Source organism: Oxyura jamaicensis, chromosome 3 (genome assembly GCF_011077185.1).
Source record: "Oxyura jamaicensis isolate SHBP4307 breed ruddy duck chromosome 3, BPBGC_Ojam_1.0, whole genome shotgun sequence".
In the NCBI taxonomy this organism is placed as follows: Eukaryota; Metazoa; Chordata; class Aves; order Anseriformes; family Anatidae; genus Oxyura; species Oxyura jamaicensis.
Genome location: NC_048895.1, coordinates 51,910,964 through 51,936,498, shown reverse-complemented (window position 1 = coordinate 51,936,498; position 25,535 = coordinate 51,910,964). Strand labels below are relative to the sequence as shown.

Below are 25,535 nucleotides of genomic sequence, written 5' to 3'. Positions count from 1 at the left end.
ATCCAGCTGTTCCTTACTCTATTTGTCTTCCAAGGCAACCCCTATTCACACTGCCAGTAACACATTGGAAGAGAAAGATACTAACTCAGGAAGCCTGTGAGTTGGAGACTTCTGAATACTGGAGGAGCATTCTCGGGAGTTTAACCTGAGTTTATTCTTATATCCTTAACTATGAATACACCTCTACCACTGCTGTAGGCAGGACATTGGGCTACATAAACATTTGATCTGATGCAGGGTAGCCATCCTTTTGTTCTTGGAGCTCATTTGAATCAAACTATGTTTGCTTAGCCTAACGTCTTTCAAATATGAAATCAAAATGTCTGATCTCATGGATTCCAGGACAGTGAGGTATAAGTAGACTGCATCTTATTTACACGTATGTAAGAAAAGTAGCTTTGAAATACTCTACACCTGCTGATGAAAACCTGTAGTAGAATAGCATTTCTGAAAAGTCAAGACTTGGAGTAAGAGTTAGCAAGACTAATTGAGGTATTTTTAACTAGTTGATTGAAAAATAGTAATCTTAAACTAGAGAGTGATGTGCCAAGAAGTCTGTACAACATCCACAGAATTCAGCCTTGTGGATATATCCTTGTAACCCTTGTTGTCCTTGGAGCACAGGAAGAGTCTTCCCTCTAACTTCTTATTTTGTTGGAAACAGACATGTTCCCACAAGGTCCTGAGCCATTTCTAGAGGGAATCCTCTCTAAAGGAAGTGTAAAGAAATCTTCCTGGAAAGCTTTAAAGTTTGCCAGTTTCTTCCAAGTGACTATTACCAGAAGTTAAAACATTTTACAAAATTTGCATAAGATCATAAGAGTCGGAAGCAATGTCACAAAAGAAGGAATATTGCTCAATACAGAATCAACTTCTGAGGGCCCTGCAAAACCCAGTTGTGTCTACAGTAACTCATTTCCACAGGTACAGGTGACAGGCAGCCCAAAGTGACCCACGGTCATAATGACATTCTCACATTCACGGGGACAGAAGACATAACCACTTCATGTTTGCAAACAGTGCTGAACACTATGATTAAAATTAAACAAGGGTGAGTGCTACGTCAAGTAGAGTGGAATCAGGGGCATAACAATGCACAGCTATACGAGCCCTTGAGCACAGAAAAGCAAAATGACAACACATCTTAAGAGCTCCCATTCTGCAACTAACAGGACAGACAAAGATCTAAACCGAGGTCTGCTCACCCTTGAATATATCATGTAACAGGGGCACAAGCACCTCACAACTAAAATGATGTATCTACCTGACAAAAGCTTGTGCAAAATACACAGTTACTTGTCCTTTTGGACTTATCTAATTAAGTTTTCATGTTTATATTCATTACCATGGTATCTGTCCATCTTTTGAAAGTGTCCATGCTGACCCAAGCCATATTTAAACTTACTTCTCATCTAGTCTCTGATCTAGCTATCTCTTCCCATCTCTGTCCTCCCCACTGATTTTTCCCCCAAGTTTATATCAGTTTATGTTCCTCACTTCCCCCAGCAATGAAAAAAAAAAATAAATAAATAAAATAAAATAAACGTTACAGTATCAGGTCTCAAGGAGTAAATCATAAGAGTTAGTAAAAGAGTTGTACCTTCTCCCTGGAAAATGGGAACCAACTGCATCTCTTAAGTGACAGAAAAGAGGGATTGTACTGAGAAAAATGGCTGGTCACAGATTTCCTCACGCTGGGGGATAACTCCTCAGGGCTCATAGCGGCACACAGAAAATTTTCCATCATCATACAAGTTCTCACAAGAAGAACCCCCACAGACTCCTCACCATTACTCAAGGTTTCCCACATGTTAAAAACATGAATGTGAATGCATTATTTGAACTGCTTACAACCATCTGTAAGACACAGTGGGGAAAACAGAGTTTTCAAATATCTGTCTGTCTATCCATGCAGAATATCTGAGATGTACTTATGGTTGCAAAAAGCAGCTTAGACAAATTATTTTCACATGCGACATCTAGGAGTCTTGAAAAAAATCAGCAGACTGCATCAGGAGGTTCTGAAGTGTCAGAATCCATCCAGGAAAAGACTGTAGGCAGTACTGGTAATGTTGAGATGAAAGCTGATAGGATTAGCCACTATTTGGTTGCTAAAGCTTAGCAAAGGAAAAAAAAAAAAAAAAAAAAAAAAAAGTCATATATTTATTCCTTTATTTAAAATGGATCAAGATTAATTAAAAAACAAAACAAAAAAAAAGTTCAATAAGAATCAGGTTACCTCTTAGTGATATAATTCCATTGTCTCTATAGTTGTTTCTCTGACCTTCTTTGCCTCAGTAGCAAGCTCCACCTTTGCCAGCTTATCCTCCTTTCTGTATCATCATAATCCTGTAGTAAAATCTCACACATTCTTGCAGCAATATGATGATGTCACTAACAAGAAGTTTCTAAGAATATACATGTAGAAAAAATAAGATATCATTTCAGAATTAGAAGACCCGTGCTCAGTATCAAGCTGCCACTTTTCTGCAAGATACAAAATGGTGGATGGATATTTGCTGTCCCTGCAAATTAGAAGAAAAGTATGAAAAGATAACATTTCCTTTTTCTCTTAAAGACCATCCTTCCTAAGCCAAAGATCAAAGGAAAAACAAAGCAGTGTTTCTTGAACTTAAGTTGGTTAGGAAATATATATGTATACTTTTATGCACTTAGATATAGTTCTTCTTAAATGTCTAAGAGCTCCCTAGAAATTATTGGGATTTGATCCTTTCCTTTTTTGCTTTGCTCCCACATACAAGATATCATTCCATCAGATAATGTCCAACATAACACCAGCTACTAAAGCAGTCAAACAGGCAATACTAGACAAGGTGTAACTTTCAACAGAGTGACCAGAGAGCAAAAAAACCTGGTGTACATGCTTATACTTGAATGGTAGAAGGTGTAAGAATTATGATAGCAGAAATGCAATGTCTAGCCCTAAATGAAGGCATGGATATCCTAGGCATATCAAAAAATTAGTGAAATACCTGTAATGCTAGCATGCAAAATAGACAAAGTACATAGGTAAGCAATGATAGAGTAACTCTATGTTAAAGAGACCTTAATCTTCTTAATAAGAAAAATAATTCTAAATTTACATGTACTACACCACAATGATATACACTTAACTGGCCATTACCATGAGGGTGTGATCCTGGAGTCATGATAGATGTTCCATGAAAACATCAACTCAGTGCTCAGTTTAGGTCAAAAAAAAAAAAAAAAAAAAAGGGAAGAAAAAAAAAAAAAGAAAGAAAAACTTGTCAGGAATTTGTAGTGAAGGAACAGAGAACAGAACAGAAAACACTACCATAAATCTACATATAAATCTATGGTTTGTCTATATGTGGAGTACAGGTGCAGTTCTGATCACTTCCTCACTTCCTCCTAAACAGGATAGGAAGGATATAAAAGGTTCAAGACAATAAGGGTGATTGAAGGCCTGAAATGTATGAGGGATAAAGGATAAAGTAAACTGGGAGTGCACTCTGAAACAGATGTAATTTGGAGGGAGTATGAGAGGTCAACCATATCACAAGTAACATGGAGAAATTCAATGAGCTTTAACTACTTGCTCTCTGCCGGTGCAAGAACCACAGAGCATCAAACAAAGCCATTAGGAGCCAGGTCCAAAACAGCAGAGATAATTCTTCATATGACAGAAATCTCATTGCCAAAGGATGTTGCAGATGCTATATGTTCACATGGATTCAAAGGGACATGAAAACTTAGAAGAGAAATCCACTGAAGTTCACTAAATTTTCAAACTCTCCATCAGGCTCAGGAAGTCCCTAAACTAACTGAAGACACGGAGGGTGTTAGAGGGAGCATACACATTTACTGTTTCCTTTTGCACAGCTTTTACCTTCATCCCTGCTAGCAACAGGACATAGGGCTAAAGCAAAGGGCAAGGGCCTGCTCAATCTTTGAGTTCCTCCAGTCATATGACCTCCCCACAATGCTTGCTGAGGGGGCTCCAACACATGTAAAGAGGTGTAGAAAGAAGGTGCTGCAACACATCTTTGACATATTGAATAGGTCTTACTTAACCCATAGGCCTCCGATTATTGCTCTATGTCTGTGCTGTTAGTAATCTGACAATAGACCAAGTCTGCCCAGGTGCTGCACAGTCTCACTAAAAAACAAGAAAGAGACTAGAAGCACCTTTGCCTTTTCCACAGCACTTGATTAGAGTACTCCAGAAGAGACTCTAGATTCAGCACATTATCTTGGAACATTAACATGCAAATATTACCCTGTGCAGAGAACCATTCATATCTCTTTAAGCAAATCCAGTCAAGCACAAGTGTTCAGATAATCAGAAATCCTTCTAATAAACCTCCTAATAACCTGATATTAGTTTTTAGTGCACTGAATGTTCTGTAATAGCGATACACATGAATTAGTTGTATCCTGCTGCATACTGTAATTCTTACCACTTCGCACATTTATCTGCTTGGCTCTTACAAAACATTGTTATTTGATTTAAGATACACTGTAGGACAGCATTATAGAAAAGATCTAGTGACACTGATGGTAGTTAAGGCTGTGCAACTGTTCTTTTCATATTTTCAGCTGCTTGTAACAATTTGGGCTGAAATTTACTGCTGTGCTGTGCACAGGCAATTTTTTTCCATTGATAACCTGTAATGTTTCCAGGAACAACACTAATGGAAATGCATAATTTTGGCTGCCTTAAAGAACAGTGGCCTTTTATAGAACATCTCATGCATTTCAGTATTTTGAAGCAGAGATCAAAGATGCAACAAAACCTGATCCATATGTCAGAAGGGTCTTGACATTCTCTATGAAATTCTACTTCATTTTGGCCAAAATAAAGTTATCAGCTAAAATCTCTCCGCTTAAGAGTAAAATTGTTCTACAATGTCATTCAATGTGTTTTAAAATCATCTAATTTTGTATAAACTTTCAACTCAGCTGTTCTAGCACTGCTTGTTAGCTTAAATAGCACAATCCATTACCTGAAGATTATGGTCCTTGATTTACAGCATTGTGTCATATCCCTTGTACCCCTTCCAGATCTTCTCCTTTCAAAATACTGGTTCTACATTTTGTTGATCATCCTCTACTTCAAATTAATTTCCTGCCACAGATGTGACTTGAAAACTGATAACTTAGATCATATACAGTATTCCAAAAGAAGACTTAAAGAGACTTCTACAATTGCATAAATATTTCCCTGTATCACATTATACAAGAATGACTGAGGTGGGAAATGACCTCTAGAGATTTAGTCCAACACCCCTGCTCATGCAGGGTCATGCAGAGCATGTTGCTTAAGATCATGTCCAGTCAGATTTTGAATGTCTCCACAGGCTGAGAGTCCATAACCTCTCTGAGCAGCCTTTTCCAGTGCCTGACCATACTCAGTAAAATAAATAAATAATTAAATATATAAATAAATCCTACATTTAATCAGAAATTCCCATGTTTTGGTTTGTGCTCATTGCCTCCTGGATTCTGAAGTCAGTATGTAGGTATCCATTCACAATTTTCCTTATCAAATAACAGATACTGTCTTTGGAAATATTTAATCAAAGTATTTACAAGTTGTCAGATGATGAAAATATGTTCCACGCTAAGTTTTGATTTCACCTTCGGTCATTTCCATATACAAACACTTATACTTTTCAGCCATTCTGCCGGTATCATAAATCATTACTGAAAAAACAGGTGGTGAAAGAATTTTGTTTTTTGTTGTTGTTGTTGTTTTATTTGTTTTTTATCATGTATCAACTGTTTACAACAATGTCTTCATTTTTAGAACATTTACTCTAGGAAAATATATCTGATTTACGGAGGAGGTGAGAACTTAAAGCTGCTACTTATGCTTTGGGTCTATATTTGAAAATAGATAAACGTGCCTTATAATGCTGAGGCCTGAGAAAAATAAGTTCTCAAAAGTCTGTAAATTCTACTAATATGGAGTGCCCAATATTTATCCCATCCACAATCTCTAAAATAAAAATAATATAGCCCTCTTGGCCTCAGTGATTTTTTAATGGTTTCTTATATTAAATCACTAAAAAAAATCATAAGGAAATTAACTTAATAATTCTCCATAATATCAACATTTAAAATAAGAACTTTACCACATATTACACAGTGATGATGAAAAGTGGAATTGTTTATTCATGAGTTTTGCAACTTGTGTTCTCTGCCTGAAGAATAAATATTATAGAAATATCATGCAATCATGTAACTACAATTCTATCGCACGCTATGCATATACAATAAAGCTGAATAAAAATAGCAGTTCTTACAATTTTGTAATCTTCATACTTTTCCTTTGATGATCAGTATTTATCTGGTGAAACCATCACTGCAAAGGTAATTAAAGCATCTCTCTCGTTAACAGTAAGGCATCAAGTATATGCATCTATGTGCATCTGATTTCCTAAAGTGCAGTTTCACAGCTGAGAGAATAATTTAATGTAAATGGAGAAAACACATGGTTTCCCAGGCCACATGGTATTACATGTGCCAACAGACTGATGCACTAAGAAGTTTTGTGGTATCTACTGTTAGCTACTAAGCTGGATGATTAAAAAAAAAAAATCTTTCCTTATTCTCATACATACAAAACAACATTCCAAAAACTATTGTAAAGAGGAAAGAGGAAGGCGAGCAATGTTTATAGAATAACCACAACAAACATCCTATTTTAAATGTCTTCAAAAATCCGTATTGATTTGCATTGGGAGAAAAAAAAAAAAAAAAAAAAAAAAAAACCTACAGTCACCAAGAATTTATTTCCAACTGTTCTGTCCACTTTCCTTTTTCTCTTCCTGGATCAAATCAGGAGGAAAAGGAATGCTTCCAAAAACACTAAGAAGCCCATATGATGTAGTTCAGTTCTCCAGGAAAGTATTGCATTTATACTGTGTTCAGATACACAAGGTAACCAACAAAGGAAAACACTAGCTTTTAGATAATCTACAGTGACTTAAAGCCAACTCTTCAAAGAAAAAATCATTTTGGATATCATAGTAATAATATAGTCTGTCTAGCTGAGGATCTTTAAAAAGTAATTTGCTTTCAGACTCCAGACAGTTAAATTGTGGCACGGAACATAACTAGGACTGATTGTCTTCAGGGGGAAAGGACACACACCGCCACCACAGGTTAGAGTTTGCACACCAGAAGTCACTTTTATGCCAATATGAACAGAAAAGTCAGGCACATATCATTTCTATACAGATCAAAAGAGGAACACTCCCTAATCTTAGATAATGGCTTCATGTCAAAACCATTCCGTAACCATTTCTCCAGTTGTTGTTATAGTAATCAGTGTAGGACTACTCATAGAACTATTGTAGCTGTTGTTTTTTGTGTTGTTTTTTTTTTTCTTGAAGAGGTTAAGAAAGAAACAAGACTAAATGCAAACCCTTATGTGATTACATGTTCTGTCATAGACTTACAAATCCAGTGTGCAATGATGACCATATAATTCTTACTACCTGTCTTGAACCTGCAATGCCATGGTCTGCACTTTCCAAGGCATTGAGAACACTGTCGTCAATAGGACTTTAGGTTGCACACCTAAATCCCACCTTGGGGCCGGGTTCAGACATCGTGGTTCCTTTTCTTATTGCTTATTGTCAGAATTGTGCAATGCAATTCTGACTTACAGGGTTCTTAACCTTCCACTTCTGGTAGCTCCTTCCTAAACCCAAGCTGCTCCTTTAGTTGGGCCACAAGAACTGTTTGCAGTTTGAGTGGTTTTCTGCTCCAAGATTAAAACAAACTCATGCACACACTTCACACACTTTGACTCTTTCAGATTACAGTGTAATTCAGTAGATGTTGGTGCCAGCTCTACTGAAGGGGTGACACCAGTTCTCTTAGAGTCACTGACAGGAGAACAGGAATATTTCAAGTCAACACTGGTATCAGAATCTTCATAATGTGAAACCACTGTCTTTCTTATTTTCCTGAATTATTAACATTCACATACCTTGACTGTAGTCTTTCTGGTTGTAGTCCCTTAATTTTTGAACAGGTAAATTAATTTTTGTATGGAAAAGGATATTCTTTTTAACAACTAATTTTTTATTGTTATTTTTTTGAATATAAACTCAGCTCCAAACCCCTCTACGTCTGAAAGGATTTTCAAGTGCATGTGAAAGACGCAAGTCTGTCAAGATACCTCAGAAGCAAAACAAAACATTACAGAAACCTCTGTGTAAATTCACACAGAGGTGTATATACACATAAAAGTAGCATGTATTAAACATGCCTACAGACCATGCTCTTGTGATATGTTGAAGACAGGAATGATATGTGCTTTTAATTCTGCATTGTAGGCAGTAGGAAATAAAGAAATTATTATTTTAATAGCCTTTTTTTCAAATCAGTTATATCACTTGCCAACAGTCAGTAAAATAATGTAGCATGGTAGAACAGACAATCAGAAATCAGGACAAAAAGGTACTTAAAAACTAGAGTTCAGGATTTAATTTTTGAAGTCTCAAATAACCACTTCTGGAAAAACAATATGGCATTGAAAAAAACCTGGCCTTCAACTTGCTTCCCACAAGCCATCTTTATTAGTTCATCAGACACTAACACACAAACAAAAACAGATATGATATGCTTTGTGTGAATTTACTGATGCCTCCCTTGCACTCATGCTATGTGAATGAAAATCTACACTGTATTATCACCTGATGAAAAACTGATCAGGCTCACAAACCTCCTTGCTGCCTACGTACATCTGAATGATCAAAGCAGGAGAAAATTAATAACAGAACTTTGATTAACTTAACTGCTTTTGAGAATACATAATTCAAATAATTTAATCTTGCATAATATTTAAATTTAATAAATCTCATTTTCAAAGTGTAAAGATTTGATTAAGGAAATTATTTTTCAAAATCTCCCCACTGTGAAAACAATGTAAAAACACACATAAACATATATATATTATTTACATATATTTATATATGTGGGTTGTATCTACATACAGAAATAAATTTTCTATCCCTCATTTCATTCCATACAACAAATTCTCTCCTTGACAAAATAAATTGCATTATCGATATAAGGCACATAATTTCCAAAGGCTAAGCTCAAAGGTCTTTTACCCTTTCTCTCTCTCAGATAAGATGTATATATAAGGACATGTACACATGTGCCCTTTCTACTGCTGAAAGAATTTGCTTAAGAAACAAAATTGTCAGAAATTCAGAAAAAAAAAAAAATACAACAGGTTTTATTTGCCTTCTGTGATGAATACTAAACGTACATAGATTATAATGCATATACCTATAGCACCCCCTGGCCTCCAGAATTAAAGGAGTTTTTGCAAAAATTGAGACTGCAAATCTTACAGAGAATTCCTTGGGAGCAAAATGAGAGAATGATGTGCTTCTATTGTGTGATTTTCATGTCTCTCTAGAGGAACTCTGAAAAGTGATTTCTTTGGAGACTGCAATCCATAATATATAATTGTACAAAATATAAGGGAGAGACTTTCTACCTCCAGTCCAGAGAAAGAGATCATACCATACACAGATGACTATTTTTCCACATTCCTACTTTCAGTTAAGGTTGCAATACCTAAAAAAAAAAAAAATCTGTAGATCTCCCTAATGCACAATATTAAGTGTTCAGGATAATAGGAGGAACAGTGGAACTGAAAACCTAAATGCAAGCAAATTTTATTTTTGATTCAATCACAGTGAGACTACAGAAAGCATTGCTATTTTTTCATTAGTAAAAGATGTTGCTAAGGGGACCCATGTAAATGAATAGGTAAGAAAAAAGAGAAAAAAAAAAAAAAAAAAAAAAAGGACAGTCAGAAACAAAAATTTTCACAAAGTGTATTGAGGGTGTTTTCATCTGAAGAGGAGTTTGACACAGAAGCAGTTTTTCAAACAACTAGAAATAATTTTAAAAGTAGACAGTCATTTACAGATTTAAAAAAAATAAAAGCATATTCTTATAACATTCAAGGTCATGTCTGTAAATAGAATTGTGCCCAGTAATAGACAGCATTATTTCACATTACTACTGCACTATCATCATGGAGATTTAAAGAAATCTAGCAACATTTATTAATTTCCCAGCCATCCTAGCCTGGGATAGCATAGCAATGGAGAAGGTTCTCTGGAGTCACACCAAAAATAACCAGCAGTCAGAATTAGAATGAGTGGGCAATGGGTTAGAAGTGGTAAAGAACCCACACATATGAAAGATACAGGAAAATTCACTTCTGAGTCCTGTACTGCATTCAGGTAATTGATGTTCTTCCCATACACCTTCACTTCCATAAACTATAATCTGATACAATGACTTATGTTTATTAGTAGACTTTTTTAATTATAATCTCTGCCTTGAAAATGGCTTACAGAATTGTATCTTTTCCAATGTTTAATTACTCCCTCCTCAAATATTTGTACCTTTTCCCCAAGTTTTTGACCTTACTGTATTTTCACCTACTATCTCAAATAGATTTCTGTTATATAAAACCATTGTTTATATTCAGAATTTAACAAGACAACGGCATTTCTATGGCTGATCCCCTTTGGCTGAAACAAAGCTAGACTTTCTCCTGGAGCTCTCCTACAGCTGAAGCAGGGTTCAGTCCACAGCACCAGACTAGAGCTTTTCCAAAGCAAAATCCCCTGAAGCACACATTGTGGAGGTCAGGTTCCTCACCACCAGCTGTCTTGCTTTCCAGGCTTGTTGCTATCCTGATACACTACTTGCTAGGGGGGAGTACATCCACAGCATGTCAGGACAAGGACGGAATACATTGTTTATAATCGCCCTATATGTGGCCAAAATACAACATCAATTATTTGTTTGAGCTAAACTAAACAAACTGCCCAGGGGTCATTTTTTTTTTTATTTTTTTTTTTCCAGCATTTTTTCCTCTGTAAACTTGGAGCAGTGCTTTAGCACTCCTTCCCAAATAATTTTTTTTTTCATTTGCTGAAATACTTAGTGAGGAGGTGTTTCTTCCATTACTCCATTTTTGTACTCTCATTTCTAATTTTTCAGCTCTAAAAGATTTATTTAGAAGTAAGAAATATACATACCAACACTTCTTCCAATAACCTTTAAAAGAAACAACCCCTACTCTGCCTATACAAAATAATAAGCTGAAAAAGCTCACATGTTCATGAATCCAATTGTCCATACTATTTGGTTAACTCACATGGTTTTGCAGGACAAGCTCTATTAAAATCACTGAAAGGTGCATTGGTAACTCTTTAAAAAACTAAGTAAAACACAGAAATCTGCACTGAATGTATATTTCAGAAACACAGCAGTTTAAGTATAGCAATACTTTTCAAAGCAAATGCAAATGCTTTCAGGTCTGAAAGGATAGATGTTGGAGGAGCAAGAAGGGGCAGAAGAACCAAATGGTGTCTCCCAAAAATGAACTTATTTATATATGACATTATCTCTGTGTTCATTATAAACAGTAATATTTACATAAATGCATGCATATATGCATATTCACGTGTATATATGAATATATTCAATGCAAAGTGAAGCCTAAGTTTTCCACAAAATTTGTTCAAACTCAGATTAGGAAGCAGCTGGTCTCACAGAATAATAAATAAATAAATTTAAAAAAAAATGAAGTTAATTAAAGCTTCTTGATCCATTCAAGACTGGAAAAAATAAAAAATAAAAAGTGTCAGATGCTTCTTCAACATCTGAGCAGTTTGAACATTTCACTGCTCTGGCTATCTGCTCAAGGCAACGTGTGCAAACCTTCCTGCTGCTCATGTTTGTTGCAGAAGTGATGGAGCTGATAACTGCATGTTCTAGAGAGACCTCTAAGTGGTCTCTGCCATCAGCAGGAGGAACAAGGAACTTTCCAGAAGAAATAAGGGAACAGCACACAGACAAGGAGCTACTACACAGAACAGACAATTAAGTCTTGATCAGTAGTGTCATCAAGCTGAGAAGCTGCAGAGAGAATGCAGGGACAGTGAGGAGGCTAAAGTCTGGGGGAAGAACAGAGAGCAAAACATGAAACATGGTGACAATGAGAAGACAATGAACAAGAGGAAAAAAAGTGGTGACAGCCAGCACAGAGTTTGTCAAAGAAGGGAATAAGCATTAAGAGTTTCCTCCTGAACCAGGCATCCAGTGTAACTGCAAACAATGCCTGTGCACTACAACCTGCTACAGTGAAGCTGAATATGCCTTCCGGCCTAAACCAAGCCAGAATGTATACTACCAATGGGTCTTGACAATAGTGTTTGCAATTCAGCTGACCTAGAGTTAAATTCCTCCTTCACTACCCTCTTTCCAGGGGAAATAATGCTACAAAGATGACTTTTCTTCAGGCAGACTTGTTCAGGTTTCTTCACTAAAATTTACTATGTTACATTCTGCAGAACAAAAGGGCTTGCCAGCAGACATCATTGGGATGGAGGAGGCCCATGCATCTTGATTAGACACTGCATCAGTTACCTTTCAAACAGACCCACAGGTCCAAAAAAAAAAAAAAAAAAACTTTATACACACACAGGGGAGGTTTCTCCACCTCACAGACTGAAACATCTGGATCAACTAAAAGAACAAAGATGTTGGTTCGAATACATACAGAACTGAAAATCAACTTTCCTGTCCTGGTTGCCAAGCAAAAGTGAAGAAAATTGCTGAAACCAAACCACCATGTTCTCTCATAACTATTTTATTTTAATTAATGACTCCCAGAACAGTCTAACATCCTCTGAAGTTAACAGGCTATATGGAAAAATTACTTATTTTGATATTTCAATTTAACAGCCATTCTAGGGTGAAGAGAATAGCTCTGTTGTGAGGAATGGAAAAGAGAAAAAAGGATGGGGAAGTACAAGGGAAGAGAGGAAGAACAGAAGGAGAAATGGAAGGAAAAGGAGCTGTCATCAAGAAGCAAATAATGTCATTGCTCTCATTTACGAAATGGGGCTAAAGGTTCATAGCTTAAAGTTCATGAGTCTCAATGATTTCACAAGAATCTATGAACTCTGACAATGCAGAATGCATTGAATGCATTTTGCGTTAGTTCTTCATTTCAGCCATAGCATTTTTTCATGTCCCCAGTGACGGCTTTTTTCAGGTTAGCAGCATCAAATGTTTCATGAAAAGGAAGGGAACAGATCACAAAAATATTATCAATCATTGTATCCACGGGTTTTTAAATTCCATGATTATAACCCTGATGTTATTGTAGAAATAAGAACAAGTAAGGAAAAAAAATGGTCTTAAGACTGCATTCCTAGTATTTCTTCATGCACGGATCACTCCAAAATTACATACATCTTCTAAGATAGGCTTAATAAGACACTCAATGAATGAATGTCAAGAATAGTAACTTTGATAAAGTAAATCATTCTACAGAGACAAAAAATATTGGGAAAGATGGAAAAGACAGAAAGGAGGACTAGGGAGCAGAGATGGGGAGCAGAGAAGCCAAGAAAGGAAATTGCATGAGAGAAATGTGGGATGTGTAGACTAGGTAAGGAAATAATATAAAAAGAAGAGTGAGTGATAAGAAAGTGAGAAGCAAGATGAAAGTGGCCATAAAAAAGCAACAGATACTAGGGCCTAGATCCAGAAAAGCTCTTATGTTCTTAACTCCAAGTATGTTATTAAATATATGAAGTACACCACAAATAAAGTTAATGATGTACTTAGAAAGACAGACAAATTAAAAGAAAAAAAATCAAGGAAAGAAGAGTAACAAATCAAAGAGTAATAATATCTAAAGAAAGAAGAAGAAGGGTCAGTAAAAGACTAAACACAGAATATGAGCCATCCTTGTCACAGGGTGCTTTCTTATATATATGCTATCAGTATTAATGAATATTTGTATATACTACTAACCATACACAATAATTTCTCAAAAATTGCTGGATATAACATAGGGTTATCATTTGACAAAAGAAGCAGAGATAATTGTATAACAGAAAAGTTTACAATTATATAGATGCAAATGATAACAGTTTGACTGTAATGAGGTACAAATATCACAAAATCCAAACTAGTTACATAAACATTCATATCCTTTCTTCTTTAAAAGTGACAGTTTCACAGATATGAAAACAATCAGAACTATAATCAGTTGAGAGCAAGCATTTGCCTAGAAAGTATGAATGGCATGTGAAAACTTTTTAAGACTACTTTACTAGCTGTTGCGAATGCTACAATTCAATAAAATAGCATGGCTCAAAAAAAGAAAATGAAATTTGACTTAGTGAACAACACATGAAAAATTATAAATTTAATAATAGTCTGGGGGCATCAAAACTTTAGATTCTCAAACCATAATTACAGTCTTACATATGTGCAGGGAACAGATTCATAAATTGAAAGCAGGTAAAAGACACCACTTCAGGAACTCTAGAAAATTACGGACAGAAACAAAGGGACAGAAAAAGAAGGCAGCAGTTGAGGCAATGAAGGCATTCTTCTAAAATATTAAGAGAGAAAAATAAATCCTAATATTGGCATCAGACCATTTTTAGAATGAAAAGTTAGTATTCTCATTAACAATGCACACACAAAAAAATGTACAGCAGCATTCAGTAAATTGGTTATCGTTTGTGAAAAGTAACATCCTTGTAGCATCTTTGCTGCATCCTTTTTATATCCTTTTAACAACTCACAGGAATGTTAAGCAATGGTTACTGACATTACATTTTGTTATCAAGTATGTCTGAAAAAGGTACCAGAAATCTTACAAGAGCTGGCCAATGACTTCTCTGAATATTAACTATGATTTTCTACTAAATCAGAAACATGGAAATCTAGGGGGGAAAAAAGCTGAAATTACATTAGAATTTTTAAAAGAATAAACAGGATTCCAAAGTAACTTATGCCCGATGTCTGATTATGCTTTTAAGGGAAATCAGGGTTTAAATTAAGTAGAGACTAATATAATAATATCAACTGATAAGGTTATATAGTGTTATGCGTACAGTGATTCATTTTAAACTACCTGAACAACTATTAATTCAAGAATAATAGTTGATGAAAGCAATAGCATTGAGTGATGTACTTTTCCTACTGTAAAGCATTTGACAAAATAGCTAGGCAATTTGATTAAGGTTAGAGTATGAAACAAAACAAATTGTCATATATTAAAAGTGTTAGATTAGAACAATGTAATTGTGAATAAAGAAACATCAACAAACAAGGATGCCCTATTACGATTCAGAGGTTGTTTAACAGCGATACTCTTTCTTATTTTCCTCAGTGTCATAAATGTAAGAATTGCTAATGAGATGTGCAGAAAAAACTGAAGTATTTAGAAGAAATATGAATAAAAAATACTACTTTTAATGACACAAAACAACCTGAATTGTTATATAACCTGCCTTCAGGTAAACAACAATTTCTTCTATAGCTATATCCAAAAACATATATCTAGGGAAATATATATATATATGATATATATACGGGCAAGCCGTTGCATAGTGCTCTGTCCCAAGGAGAAAAGACTGACAAAGATCTGGAGTACTAGTAGGCTGCTGAACATGAACTGCCAATATTACCCTGTGGCCTCAAGGTTAGAGCAACCCACGTGTAATATAACGTAATAGGGAAAATGGAAGAGTAAAAAGAGTCATATTTGCCTCTATTTCTCACTGACACACAGCATTTACCAGGATACCACAGTATCTACCAGGATACAAGGCCAGAAATAGACAGCACATTTTAACATTACAGATAATTACCCACTACTCTGCTTGTCAGGACTGATGTGAAGCATTCTTACAATGAAGCAAAGAGTTTCTTTCCTAATATATATATAATTTCAGACTGAAAATAATTCAGAAAGATCCTACAGGTTGTGCTACAGAGGAAGTCAGTCAATATGGCCAGAATAGCTCTGTTCAGCAATGCAAGTTCTGCAAACAGGACTATGCATATACTGTGGGAATTACGCAAATGTTACAACAGTCAGAAGATGCATTCCCTGAGGTGCCTCTTATAAATCCCCACAATATCATGATGCCAGGAACAATTAAAGCCGAGAGGAGTGCTGCATGTTTGGGACAGACTGCAACCTACAATGATGTGAAGACTGAGCAGCTCTGCCACTCAGACCTTTCTAACCCAGGCTGAGGCTTTTCCAGCTCCTTCAGATGGCTACAAGTGCAAGAGGAAGTTGACTTCTTTTTACTTTGACTACACATTTCTCAAATACACAGAGCCAAATGCAGTAACTTGGTCACTACAGAAATCATAAAAATACTGTCAGATTGGGTGGTTTTCAGAAAAGAAAAACATACATCCTAGCAACATATCAGCAATTAATAAAGTCACGAGGGCATATGTATCTGGCATATTTTAGAATGTAACATATTAAAAAGTAGATAGCACAGGAGATTCAAGATACAGTACAATGTAGAAAGATTTATTTAGAATAAATAGCAAGAAACAATATGTAGCAGTCAAAACAATCTACTTAGCAGAGGAAGCTATTCAATTGCAAAACACTATTTAAAGGGAAAAAAGAAAACTCACTGGAGGTACTCTTACACAACTAGAACATAAAACAACCTTGCACTGAGAGGGACATGAATGGGAGGTATCTGTATGTTTTTACTGTTCCTGACTAAACTGTAGCTGATGATTCTCTATATGTTCCAAAAACCTCAGAGACAAATTAACTATATTGATAGAGATCAAGTGCTCCCATAAAATCAAGTAAATATCAAGTCTGGGAATGAATGGAAAATAAAACTTTTAGACTGTTAATGAGTGTTTCATGGTGCAGCTAGACACATAACCCACAAGATAAGCAGATATTAATTTGATAGCGCCCGGTAAGTAGAATTTTGCTAACAAGGAGCCAATTTGTAATAGCAATCATAAAGCTCTTAAATTAATCATCTACATACGAGCAAACAAAGCCAACAAGTCCCCCCAAATACTGCTTGATTTCAAAAACAGTAATTGTATATAAATAAAGTTGTTGTTGTAAAGGAACTAGCAAATGAACATGTAGAAGAGCAAAGAGTTCATAGGTAGTACATAGAATATGCTGAGTGATATGAAGCAAACTTGGAAAAGTAGCACACTTAATTACCAACGTGGGGAAATTATTTGAAGCAGTTCTTCAAAAAAATGAAGTTGTTGACTTAATGAGGACCACAGAAGATAAAATAAAAACTGTGGCATACTAAATGTGAAAATACAATGGACAAAACAAAACAAAACAAAAAAAACAAGTTTGACAAATAACTTGCAAGAGTTACGTTTTTTTGTGTTTTTTTTTTGTTTGTTTGTTTTGTGTTTTTTTCCAAGTACATCAAGATTAGGAAGCTTGCCAGAGTATCTAGAGGTATGATGAGACATAAAGATGTAAAAAGAGCGCTGAAAGAAGATCAGGCTATGGCAGAAAAACTAAATGAAATTTTTGCATCGATGCTCATAGCAAGGAATGAAGAGGAATTCTCATAACAGAACCTTTTTTAAGGGGACTGTTGAAGGATCTGTCTGAAAGTTAAAGTGTCAGTAAAAAAGGTTATAGAAAAATCAACAAAGAGAACAATAAGAAGCCACCAGGACTAGCTGGCGACTTTTAAGGGTAAAATTCATAGTATTAAAGGACAGGAAAAAGACAAAATGGATTGCCAACTCTTAAAAGGAGGTGAGAAAGAGGAGGAAGAGAGAGGTAAATTTAAGTTAGCAGAGATCAGGTGTCAAGACATCTCTTCTGGGTAATTTAACAGAAACTGCTATCAAGAACACAATTAAAGAACCTTAAATACAATATCTGAATAAGAGTCATTGTGGAAAATCCTCTATAAGGATGTTGATTCTATAGTCAATACAAATATAAATTAAATTTATTTGGATTTCTTTAAGTAGTTCAGCAAACACTGTCTCCAAGATCTCTCAGAGAAATGGGCTAAAATAATTGGCTAAAAGGTAAGACACAAAAGCAAATACCATCAGCAAGGTTTTTTTCAGTGGAGGGAGATCTTGAGGGAATTCTTTCTGTTAGTCCCTCTGCTGTTTAATATTTTCTTAAGGAGTGAATATTGATATAACTGATTTTGCTGATGGTACAAAGGGTAGCAAGGGTGAGGGCCAACTGCAATGAGTTGGAAAAGGATTTCATAATGTTAAATTATAAAATGGCAGCTGGAATTCAATAAAGATCTGAAGGTTGAAGAGTATATTAAACAAATGATCGTGAAGAATTTGGTTTACTTGACTAAAAAAAAATGGTGATAGGAAATCTGACCACCTTCTATAAAAGCAACATTAGGCATAAACAAAAGAGGTGTCTAAGCCAGAGAAAGAAAGCTGGCACTGCAAACAAATTCAGTATGGAAATTACAAGACTCAGCTGCCAGAGGGGTAAAGCTCTAGATCAGCCTGTCCATGAGAGGAAAAACAGCCTAACTGGGCTTTAAGATAAACGTGGATAAGCACTGGGAACAAATTACACAATCTGGTTGCTATGACAGCTCAGCCAATCCAGAATTGGCTGGATTCAATAAGTGAAACTAGAGCAAAAACTTACCAGCACAGAGCAGATGCACAGTGACTTGTGTCTATGCAAAAGTTTGTAAATGCATTATCTATGCTGAAATAAATTCCTGCTTCTCTCTTGAGATTATGACCAGTGAGTTGCTGCATGTGCAGGAAGCCTGGGGGTAGCTTACAGTAACTCAGTCATGTTATCTCATGTTGGAGGTAACTAACAGTAACTCAAGCCTTCTATCACCAGAGACATAATTAGATTTAAGGCATTTTCAAGGGGGAAATAATGTTCCACTTTTATGCAAAATGTCTGTTTTCCTTTGGATGTTTCTATGACAGCAGATGTGGGTTTAAGTGTAGAAATAGGCAGGCTCATGTGACGGTCCAGTCTTTTGCAAGCAGAATTAATGACTTGCCAAAGTAGACCCAGAGCTGAGACAAATTAGTGACAGGTTAGTTAGCTAGCACAGAGAATGCTATTAGTTAATTAAAATAAGCTGTGTCTATGTTACCATCTTTCCTCACAGTAGTGAAGTTTTGAAGTGATTTTCCCAGTGCATTGGTTTGGTACGTGGAGCAGCTGGGGTGTGCATAAAACAGATTCTTTTTGAGTTAAGCTGAACTGGAAGCTCTGCTCCAAAATTGTCCCAAATGCACCCCAACTCCTCAGGGACCCATTAGGATCTGGATCCAAGAGTGGTTGGTTGGATGGTTCTTACTCCAGTCAGCCACCACAGGAACACACAAACTGTGCCTACACCAGGGAGGCAGTCCCAAGCTGGTACATGCCACTGGGGACATCAGGTCCTCACTGCCCCACCACGGTGCTGCAGACATTCCCAGGGGCAGTCACTGATGACTGGAAACATGCCAGGAAGGGCACACCTGGAGAGCACGATCCTACCCCAGCCCTGATACTCAAGGCAGAAACTGGCCTGGCTAGGCCAACTAGGTTGTTTTACAATTGGCAACAGGACAGGATGAAGGGTTGTATAACACCACACAGATGATATTGGCTCACTTCATAATGTATACACTTCCCAAGCATAAAAATTCTGCCGTGAGCATAATTAGTTGTCTGATGTTTTGCCTAGTTTTTAATCGTTTAAGTTACCAAAGATCAAATTTTCTTAATGGTTTGTCTTACTTGCCTCAGTTTAATCCCCTTAGGGAAAAAAGATTAGTTACTTGTGCTTTTTCCTTATTTAAAAATAAAAAATAAAAAAATCATAACTGACTCACCACCTAAATCATAAAGTTTTTTCTTGAGTCTCTCTTGACTTAGCTTTCTCTAGCTTTTTCTGTTTTATTTTTAAAGACATTTTTACAAGCACATCCTTCATGTTGCTAGGTTTCAAGAGAAAAGAAATAAAGGAAGAAAACAAATCAATATTTTTTTAAAAAGACAGCCCTTTGTCAAAAGTCCAAAAGGAAGTATAAAGTAATATTCTTCTATTACTTATGTACCAATCTTCCTGATGCATTTTTTCCTAATTTCACTTTTTTGTTCTATACAAAATTGTGTCAGCAAGCAACAGCAAATATTTTAAGAAGACTTAGCAAGAAAATAAGGTGCTAATGAAATAATTATGAACTCGTGTCATATAATTACAAAATTTCATTTAAGTGGTGCCCTTGCTGTACTCTTGTGTTTATCTATTTGTGTGTATGCATGCAAGCTTATGTGCGTCCAGTGAACTGGCATAACACAGAAACATCACTGAAATGCAACGATATACCAATATATGCAACAGATTAGAACAAGAAGCAAAACCATCAGAAATGCATCCAGTTTAAACTACAGAAATAATTTAGGTTGACAAAACAGAGCAATCAGACTGGTTCAGACAGAAATATTATTACTCTTTACTCTTGTGAAATGTGCCGTCAGCTCTCTAATGACCATGTGAAATCAAGGCTTCAGGGTAACTTTCACATCCAAAAGCATCCAGGCAAGATATCAATGTCGACAGAAAAAGTGCTCTTCTGACACAGCCAGAGATAAAATACAAGTAGAAATTGAATGATTTCTTTGGATGATGAGGATACGGCTTGGAACCAATAGTGGACATATCTGAATACAGGACAGCAGCACAGTCTGAGATTTATAGTATTTTGGAAGCAATGAGCAGGTTGCTGATTTATAGCAACAGAGTAAGATGAGCCCACAAATATCATTTCTGTCCATTACCTCAAAATTGGTGATGTTAATAGAGTGAGACCCACGTATGAAATATTTCCTACTTTTTCACTGTAAAATCACGTCTTAGTGATCTTATCTGTAAAGCTGCATCCAGTTTTTTAAACCTCCACCTGAAGAACATACAAGCCAAAACTGTAAGCAGTTGCATGGGAGTTACACAAGCTTTCAGAAAACAAAACAAACAATACTCCAAACAAGATCCTAATTCTGTGTTGATTTAGATTTCAAATCAAGGGCTTTAAAAAATGCCAGCATTCAAACCCAAACAATTCTGGACTCACAGGATTTATGTTTAGCCACCATAGTGGATATAAATGCTGAAGCAAACAGTTAAGACACAATATTGATAGATCTAACCTGTTACAGCTTATGAAGAAAGCACTGCTATGCTATTGAGAGCCAAAAACATCATGAATGAAAGCTATCTAGAACTGAATAGACACAGCACTAGTTGTTGTATATAGAAATCTATATGGACTTTTAGAAAATAAAGTATATGAAACATTATCTGTCTCCAGACTTACTTCTCCATTGATTATTCTTTTCTATTCAATATTTTAGGATAATCCAACACAAGCTAAATGATATTTTTAATTATCTGTAGGAATTTGCATGAATACAATTACTAAAATTTGCACATTAATAAAAATAGAAAAAAATCCCACAAAAGTATTATTTAAAAAAAAATAAAAAATATTGTCTTCCATTAAAAAATTATCCAAGTTTTATCATTTAGACTTTAGAATGTACTTAACTGGGCAACTGATAAAAGTCCATCATTTTAGCCATTAATCTACCTTCTGCAGTAAGTGATAGTAACAACAGAAACTATTGGGAAAAAATAATAACAGAGTAGACCCAAATTATAGGCCTAGGAAATTGAAATTAATTAAACTTAGAATCCTATATGAAAAAGATTTTTTTTCAAATCAAAGAAATCTGCAAATTCGCAAAGTTATAGTATGCAAACGCTAATCACCAAATAAAACAAAAGAAAAATATATCTTGTGAAGCTAGTAAATTGTTTAATATCATGTAATGATTTGAAAATCTTTTCCTCCTCTTTTTATCTTCTTTCTCAGACTAGTTACTATCATGAACTGAATGGTGCCAGAATGAGCTTTTACAGATATTTGCTCCTTGGAATGTGGGGTGGTTTTTTTGTTGTTGTTTGGTTTGTTTTTTTTGTTGTTATTGTTTTCTCAAAATTAACAACACATCTTACTTTACTTTTGCAGACTTCAAATGCTCTTATTCACCTACAAAAAACTTTATACAAATTTCATTTTCATTTGCAGTGTTGCCATCAAAAAGGGAAGAAAAAGAAGTTTAATAATTTGGTGAGAAAAGATGTACTCATATTTTAAACTGTACCTTCCTGAGGAAAAATGCTGTGTTTAAATTTCAGTTATGCTATTGAGCCAGAAATGGAAATGGCCCTCTGAGTCACTCAGCGCAGTCCTTACTACCAAGGCTTCACTCCAAGTAGCCATCTCACTGTGCTCCTGACAAACAGGGACCTGTCTTAGCCTACCCCTCCCTTGGAGGCTGAACTCTTCTACAGTTCCAGATCCACTCTGAATTTATTCACAGTAACACCCATCTGGTTTTGTGCCAGCAATAACTTTCAGGGCAAATATTTATGTTTCATGAAGATAAATAGAATTAAAGAAAATCACCTACTTTATGGCAGAAAAATTAAAAATCACTTTTCCTAAATACAAGTAAAGTTACTAACTTTTAGTATTTTTATTTAAAATTGATATCCATATGCTAGTGTGAGGTGTATTAAATTACCTTTGTATACTTTAATGTTTGGCAAGTACATCTTGTATATGTATATGTACATACTTTTTTTTTAATTTTTTGTACCTCTTTTCACTGTTCTTCAACTTCCATTGTTGCCAAACCATCTCATGTTTCCTTGTACCACTCACAAGGCCCATAGACTACAACTCCTCAAGTAGTGTATGGGATTGGAGCTTAAATTTTTCTGTAGCCTCTGAGAGCCTGCATGATAATTGTTTCCTCACGTCCTTCTGCACATCAAGGCATTGCCTTTGAAAGCTTATAGAGATTCCGGAGTAAGATTCAACTATGGTAGCAAGATATCCACAGGAAGTGCTCATTGGCTCTGTCCCTTCACTTTCTACATTTGCTCTTCCCACAGTACTTTCATTAATTTTTCTCTTAATTTTCTCATTCTCTTTCTGTCGGTGTCTCTCCCTGTGCCAGTCTGTGGTGCCTGAACCCTGTTCACTGTCAGTAGATGCTTGCCTATACGTGACATTTCAGATGGGTTGCATGAGGTGGTGCCAACAAGACATATACAGCTATCACTCCAAATGAATGACTGCTGGCTGAACCAAGACAGCAATATGACAAGGTCTAAAATATGGGTGTCATTTTAAGATTGCAATCCACACTTGACTTCTGATCTCCCCTAAAATCAACAGTGTTATTTTTCAAGGAATCACAGAATCACTGTGGTTGGGAGAGACTTTGGAGACCCCTTCATCTGGCACAGCACCTGCTCAGGACACGGTCACCTGCAGCAGGTTGCTCAAGGCCACATCCTGGTGGTTCTGATGTCTCCCAGGAGGGAGACTCCACAACCTCTGAGCAACCTGTGCCAATGTTTGACTGCCCTCACAGTTAAAACAACATGTTTTCTTGATGTTTCCTGATGTTTCTTACAAGAAACAAAAACAGTTGGGCATGAATGAAGGCAGTAAATAAACCAGCACGGAGAAAAAAAAAAAAAAAAAAAAAAAAAAGTGAAAAGGGATCCTCTAATTTAATTATTTGTATTTTACCACTTGCAATTTCTCTGGTCACAACAGAAATTAGCATATCTTTCATGCTGCGAACTCATGCTCACAAGCCTTAGTGCTAAACTGTGGGAAGCATCGTGAAGTCCCGCTGTGAGGTGAAGTCTCAAAATTCCAGTTAAGTGCATGTTGTCATTGTACAAAGTCTTGAAACAAAGGCAAATAGATGAAACTGAATTAGAACTTGTTTTATCATCTAATATACAAATTCACTTTTTAAAAACACTCTCCTTTCCTGCCTATGTAATGCTTTATCAACAACCCAAGAATTTAAACTTCTAAACAAAAATGGCAGTAGATTAGCTCCTAAGTTTCATCCAACATGCATAACAAAGGCTTTCTAATAAGCTTCTCAGACAAGTATTTACACATGGATGCTGTTGTGCCTCTGACACTTCAGGACAAGGAATGTTTATGTTGCAGCAAACCAGAACATAATTTGGAACATACAGTTTTCCTTCATCTCTTCTGATGAGGGGAGGAGCTGCACTGATAAATTAACATGCCTCACCGGTCCTTCTTGCACTTCAGTGTAAATATTAAGTAAAATTTTTTTGTAACCAATGTATTTTTAGGAGGAAAAAAATAAAATAAAAAATTTCAAATAGATATCTAATGCATGGTCATTAGGGTATAGATGAGTAACACATAAAGAAAATAAAGAAATGTGTGATAATGGTCTCTGCACCTGCAAAGGATACAATACAGGTTCAAAGCCAGAGGCCATGATGGGAAATCATGAGATACCAACTTATTTCAACAGGTCTCTTCCACAAATATTTATTTTTAATTAAAAAAAAAAAATGTAAACTAGACAAAAACTCTACTCACTAGTAATTACCAGGTAAACTTTACCTATAAATTTTAGACACTGTATTAAAAAAAGAAAGACAACACTAACTCTAACAGGAACAACCTCTGAAATAAAAAGCATATGACAAATCTCAATGAACACGATTTAAATATCATACAGGATAATCATGGCTCAGCATCGGGTGAGATCAAAATACAGTATTTCACTTCATTCATAAACTCCCCAGAAAATGATACAATGCCTTGTGTACCTGACTGCCCTTTAACTGAATTAAATCCTTTCACTAAATACCAGCCAACTGGCCAAGATGTGCCCGTGTGATTTCAGATCATTTTGTTTACTATTTTCCTTCCACCAAAATAATCAATTGTGGCTGGCGAGGGCGAGTCACTTCATTCTTTCAGAACTGCAGATTGGGATTTTTGACACTACCTAAAGCACACATTAAATAAAATACTACTACACTTGCAATATTCCCCATTCAACTTAAAATGAACTTTACACAGTGCTTGGAATGCATTTCTTTTTTTTTCTGTTGCTTCTTTATGCTTCTCAACTACATTGCAGGATACAGGAAAAAAAGGAACATAGTAAGAAAAAGTATCGTTAGGCAAAGAGGAAAAAAAAGCCAAAACCAAAAAAAACACAACTTCTAAGCATTTCCATAGGCATCACTAGGTGTGCCCCGCAAAGTTTTGGGTAAAAGCAGCATTTAAAAGTGGGTGTGAGCGACAGAAACTGGCAGAAGCTAGGAGTTTTTGTCACTTACATTTATCCCAGAAGGTTGTTGCCATTACTTCGGCAGCGCTCTCACTGGCTGGGAGGATCACGTGACCCGGGAAACTAAAATAGAAAAGTCTCAGTAGCGAGGAAACTGAACCAGAAGCACATTTGCAAGAAAACACGTATCACGAGCATAATTACACCCCCTTAGCAGTGAAAGGTGATAAATTTAGAAGGAAACCTATCCTGTATTCAAAACACACTGCCTTGCACTGTGCATCCTGGCATCAGTCCCCAGTTCGACATACGGGAAGTGTTTTCTGCTATAAATCTCAGCCCATGTCTATACGTAGCTAAACCTGGTGACTGCTCTAATAAATCTCAACAAATTACCAAACCCTAAAAGAAAATCTGATCTATTAAATTTAAAAATAAACTTACACTGCTGGAACATTTTCGTCTTCAGGCTGGGGTTTTTATAGTT

At 35.8% G+C, this 25,535-nt stretch overlaps 1 protein-coding gene across 1 annotated transcript in view; it reads right to left on the bottom strand.

Annotated features, from left to right (window-relative positions):
• Nucleotides 1-25,185, bottom strand: part of ESR1 (estrogen receptor 1) — a 167,171-nt gene extending 141,986 nt beyond the window's left edge. The window contains 1 exon segment of the mRNA XM_035322974.1: nucleotides 25,098-25,185. Coding sequence (XP_035178865.1) covers nucleotides 25,098-25,122 — 25 coding nt within the window. The 5' untranslated portion in view covers nucleotides 25,123-25,185.
• Between the last annotated feature and the right edge of the window lie 350 nt (nucleotides 25,186-25,535).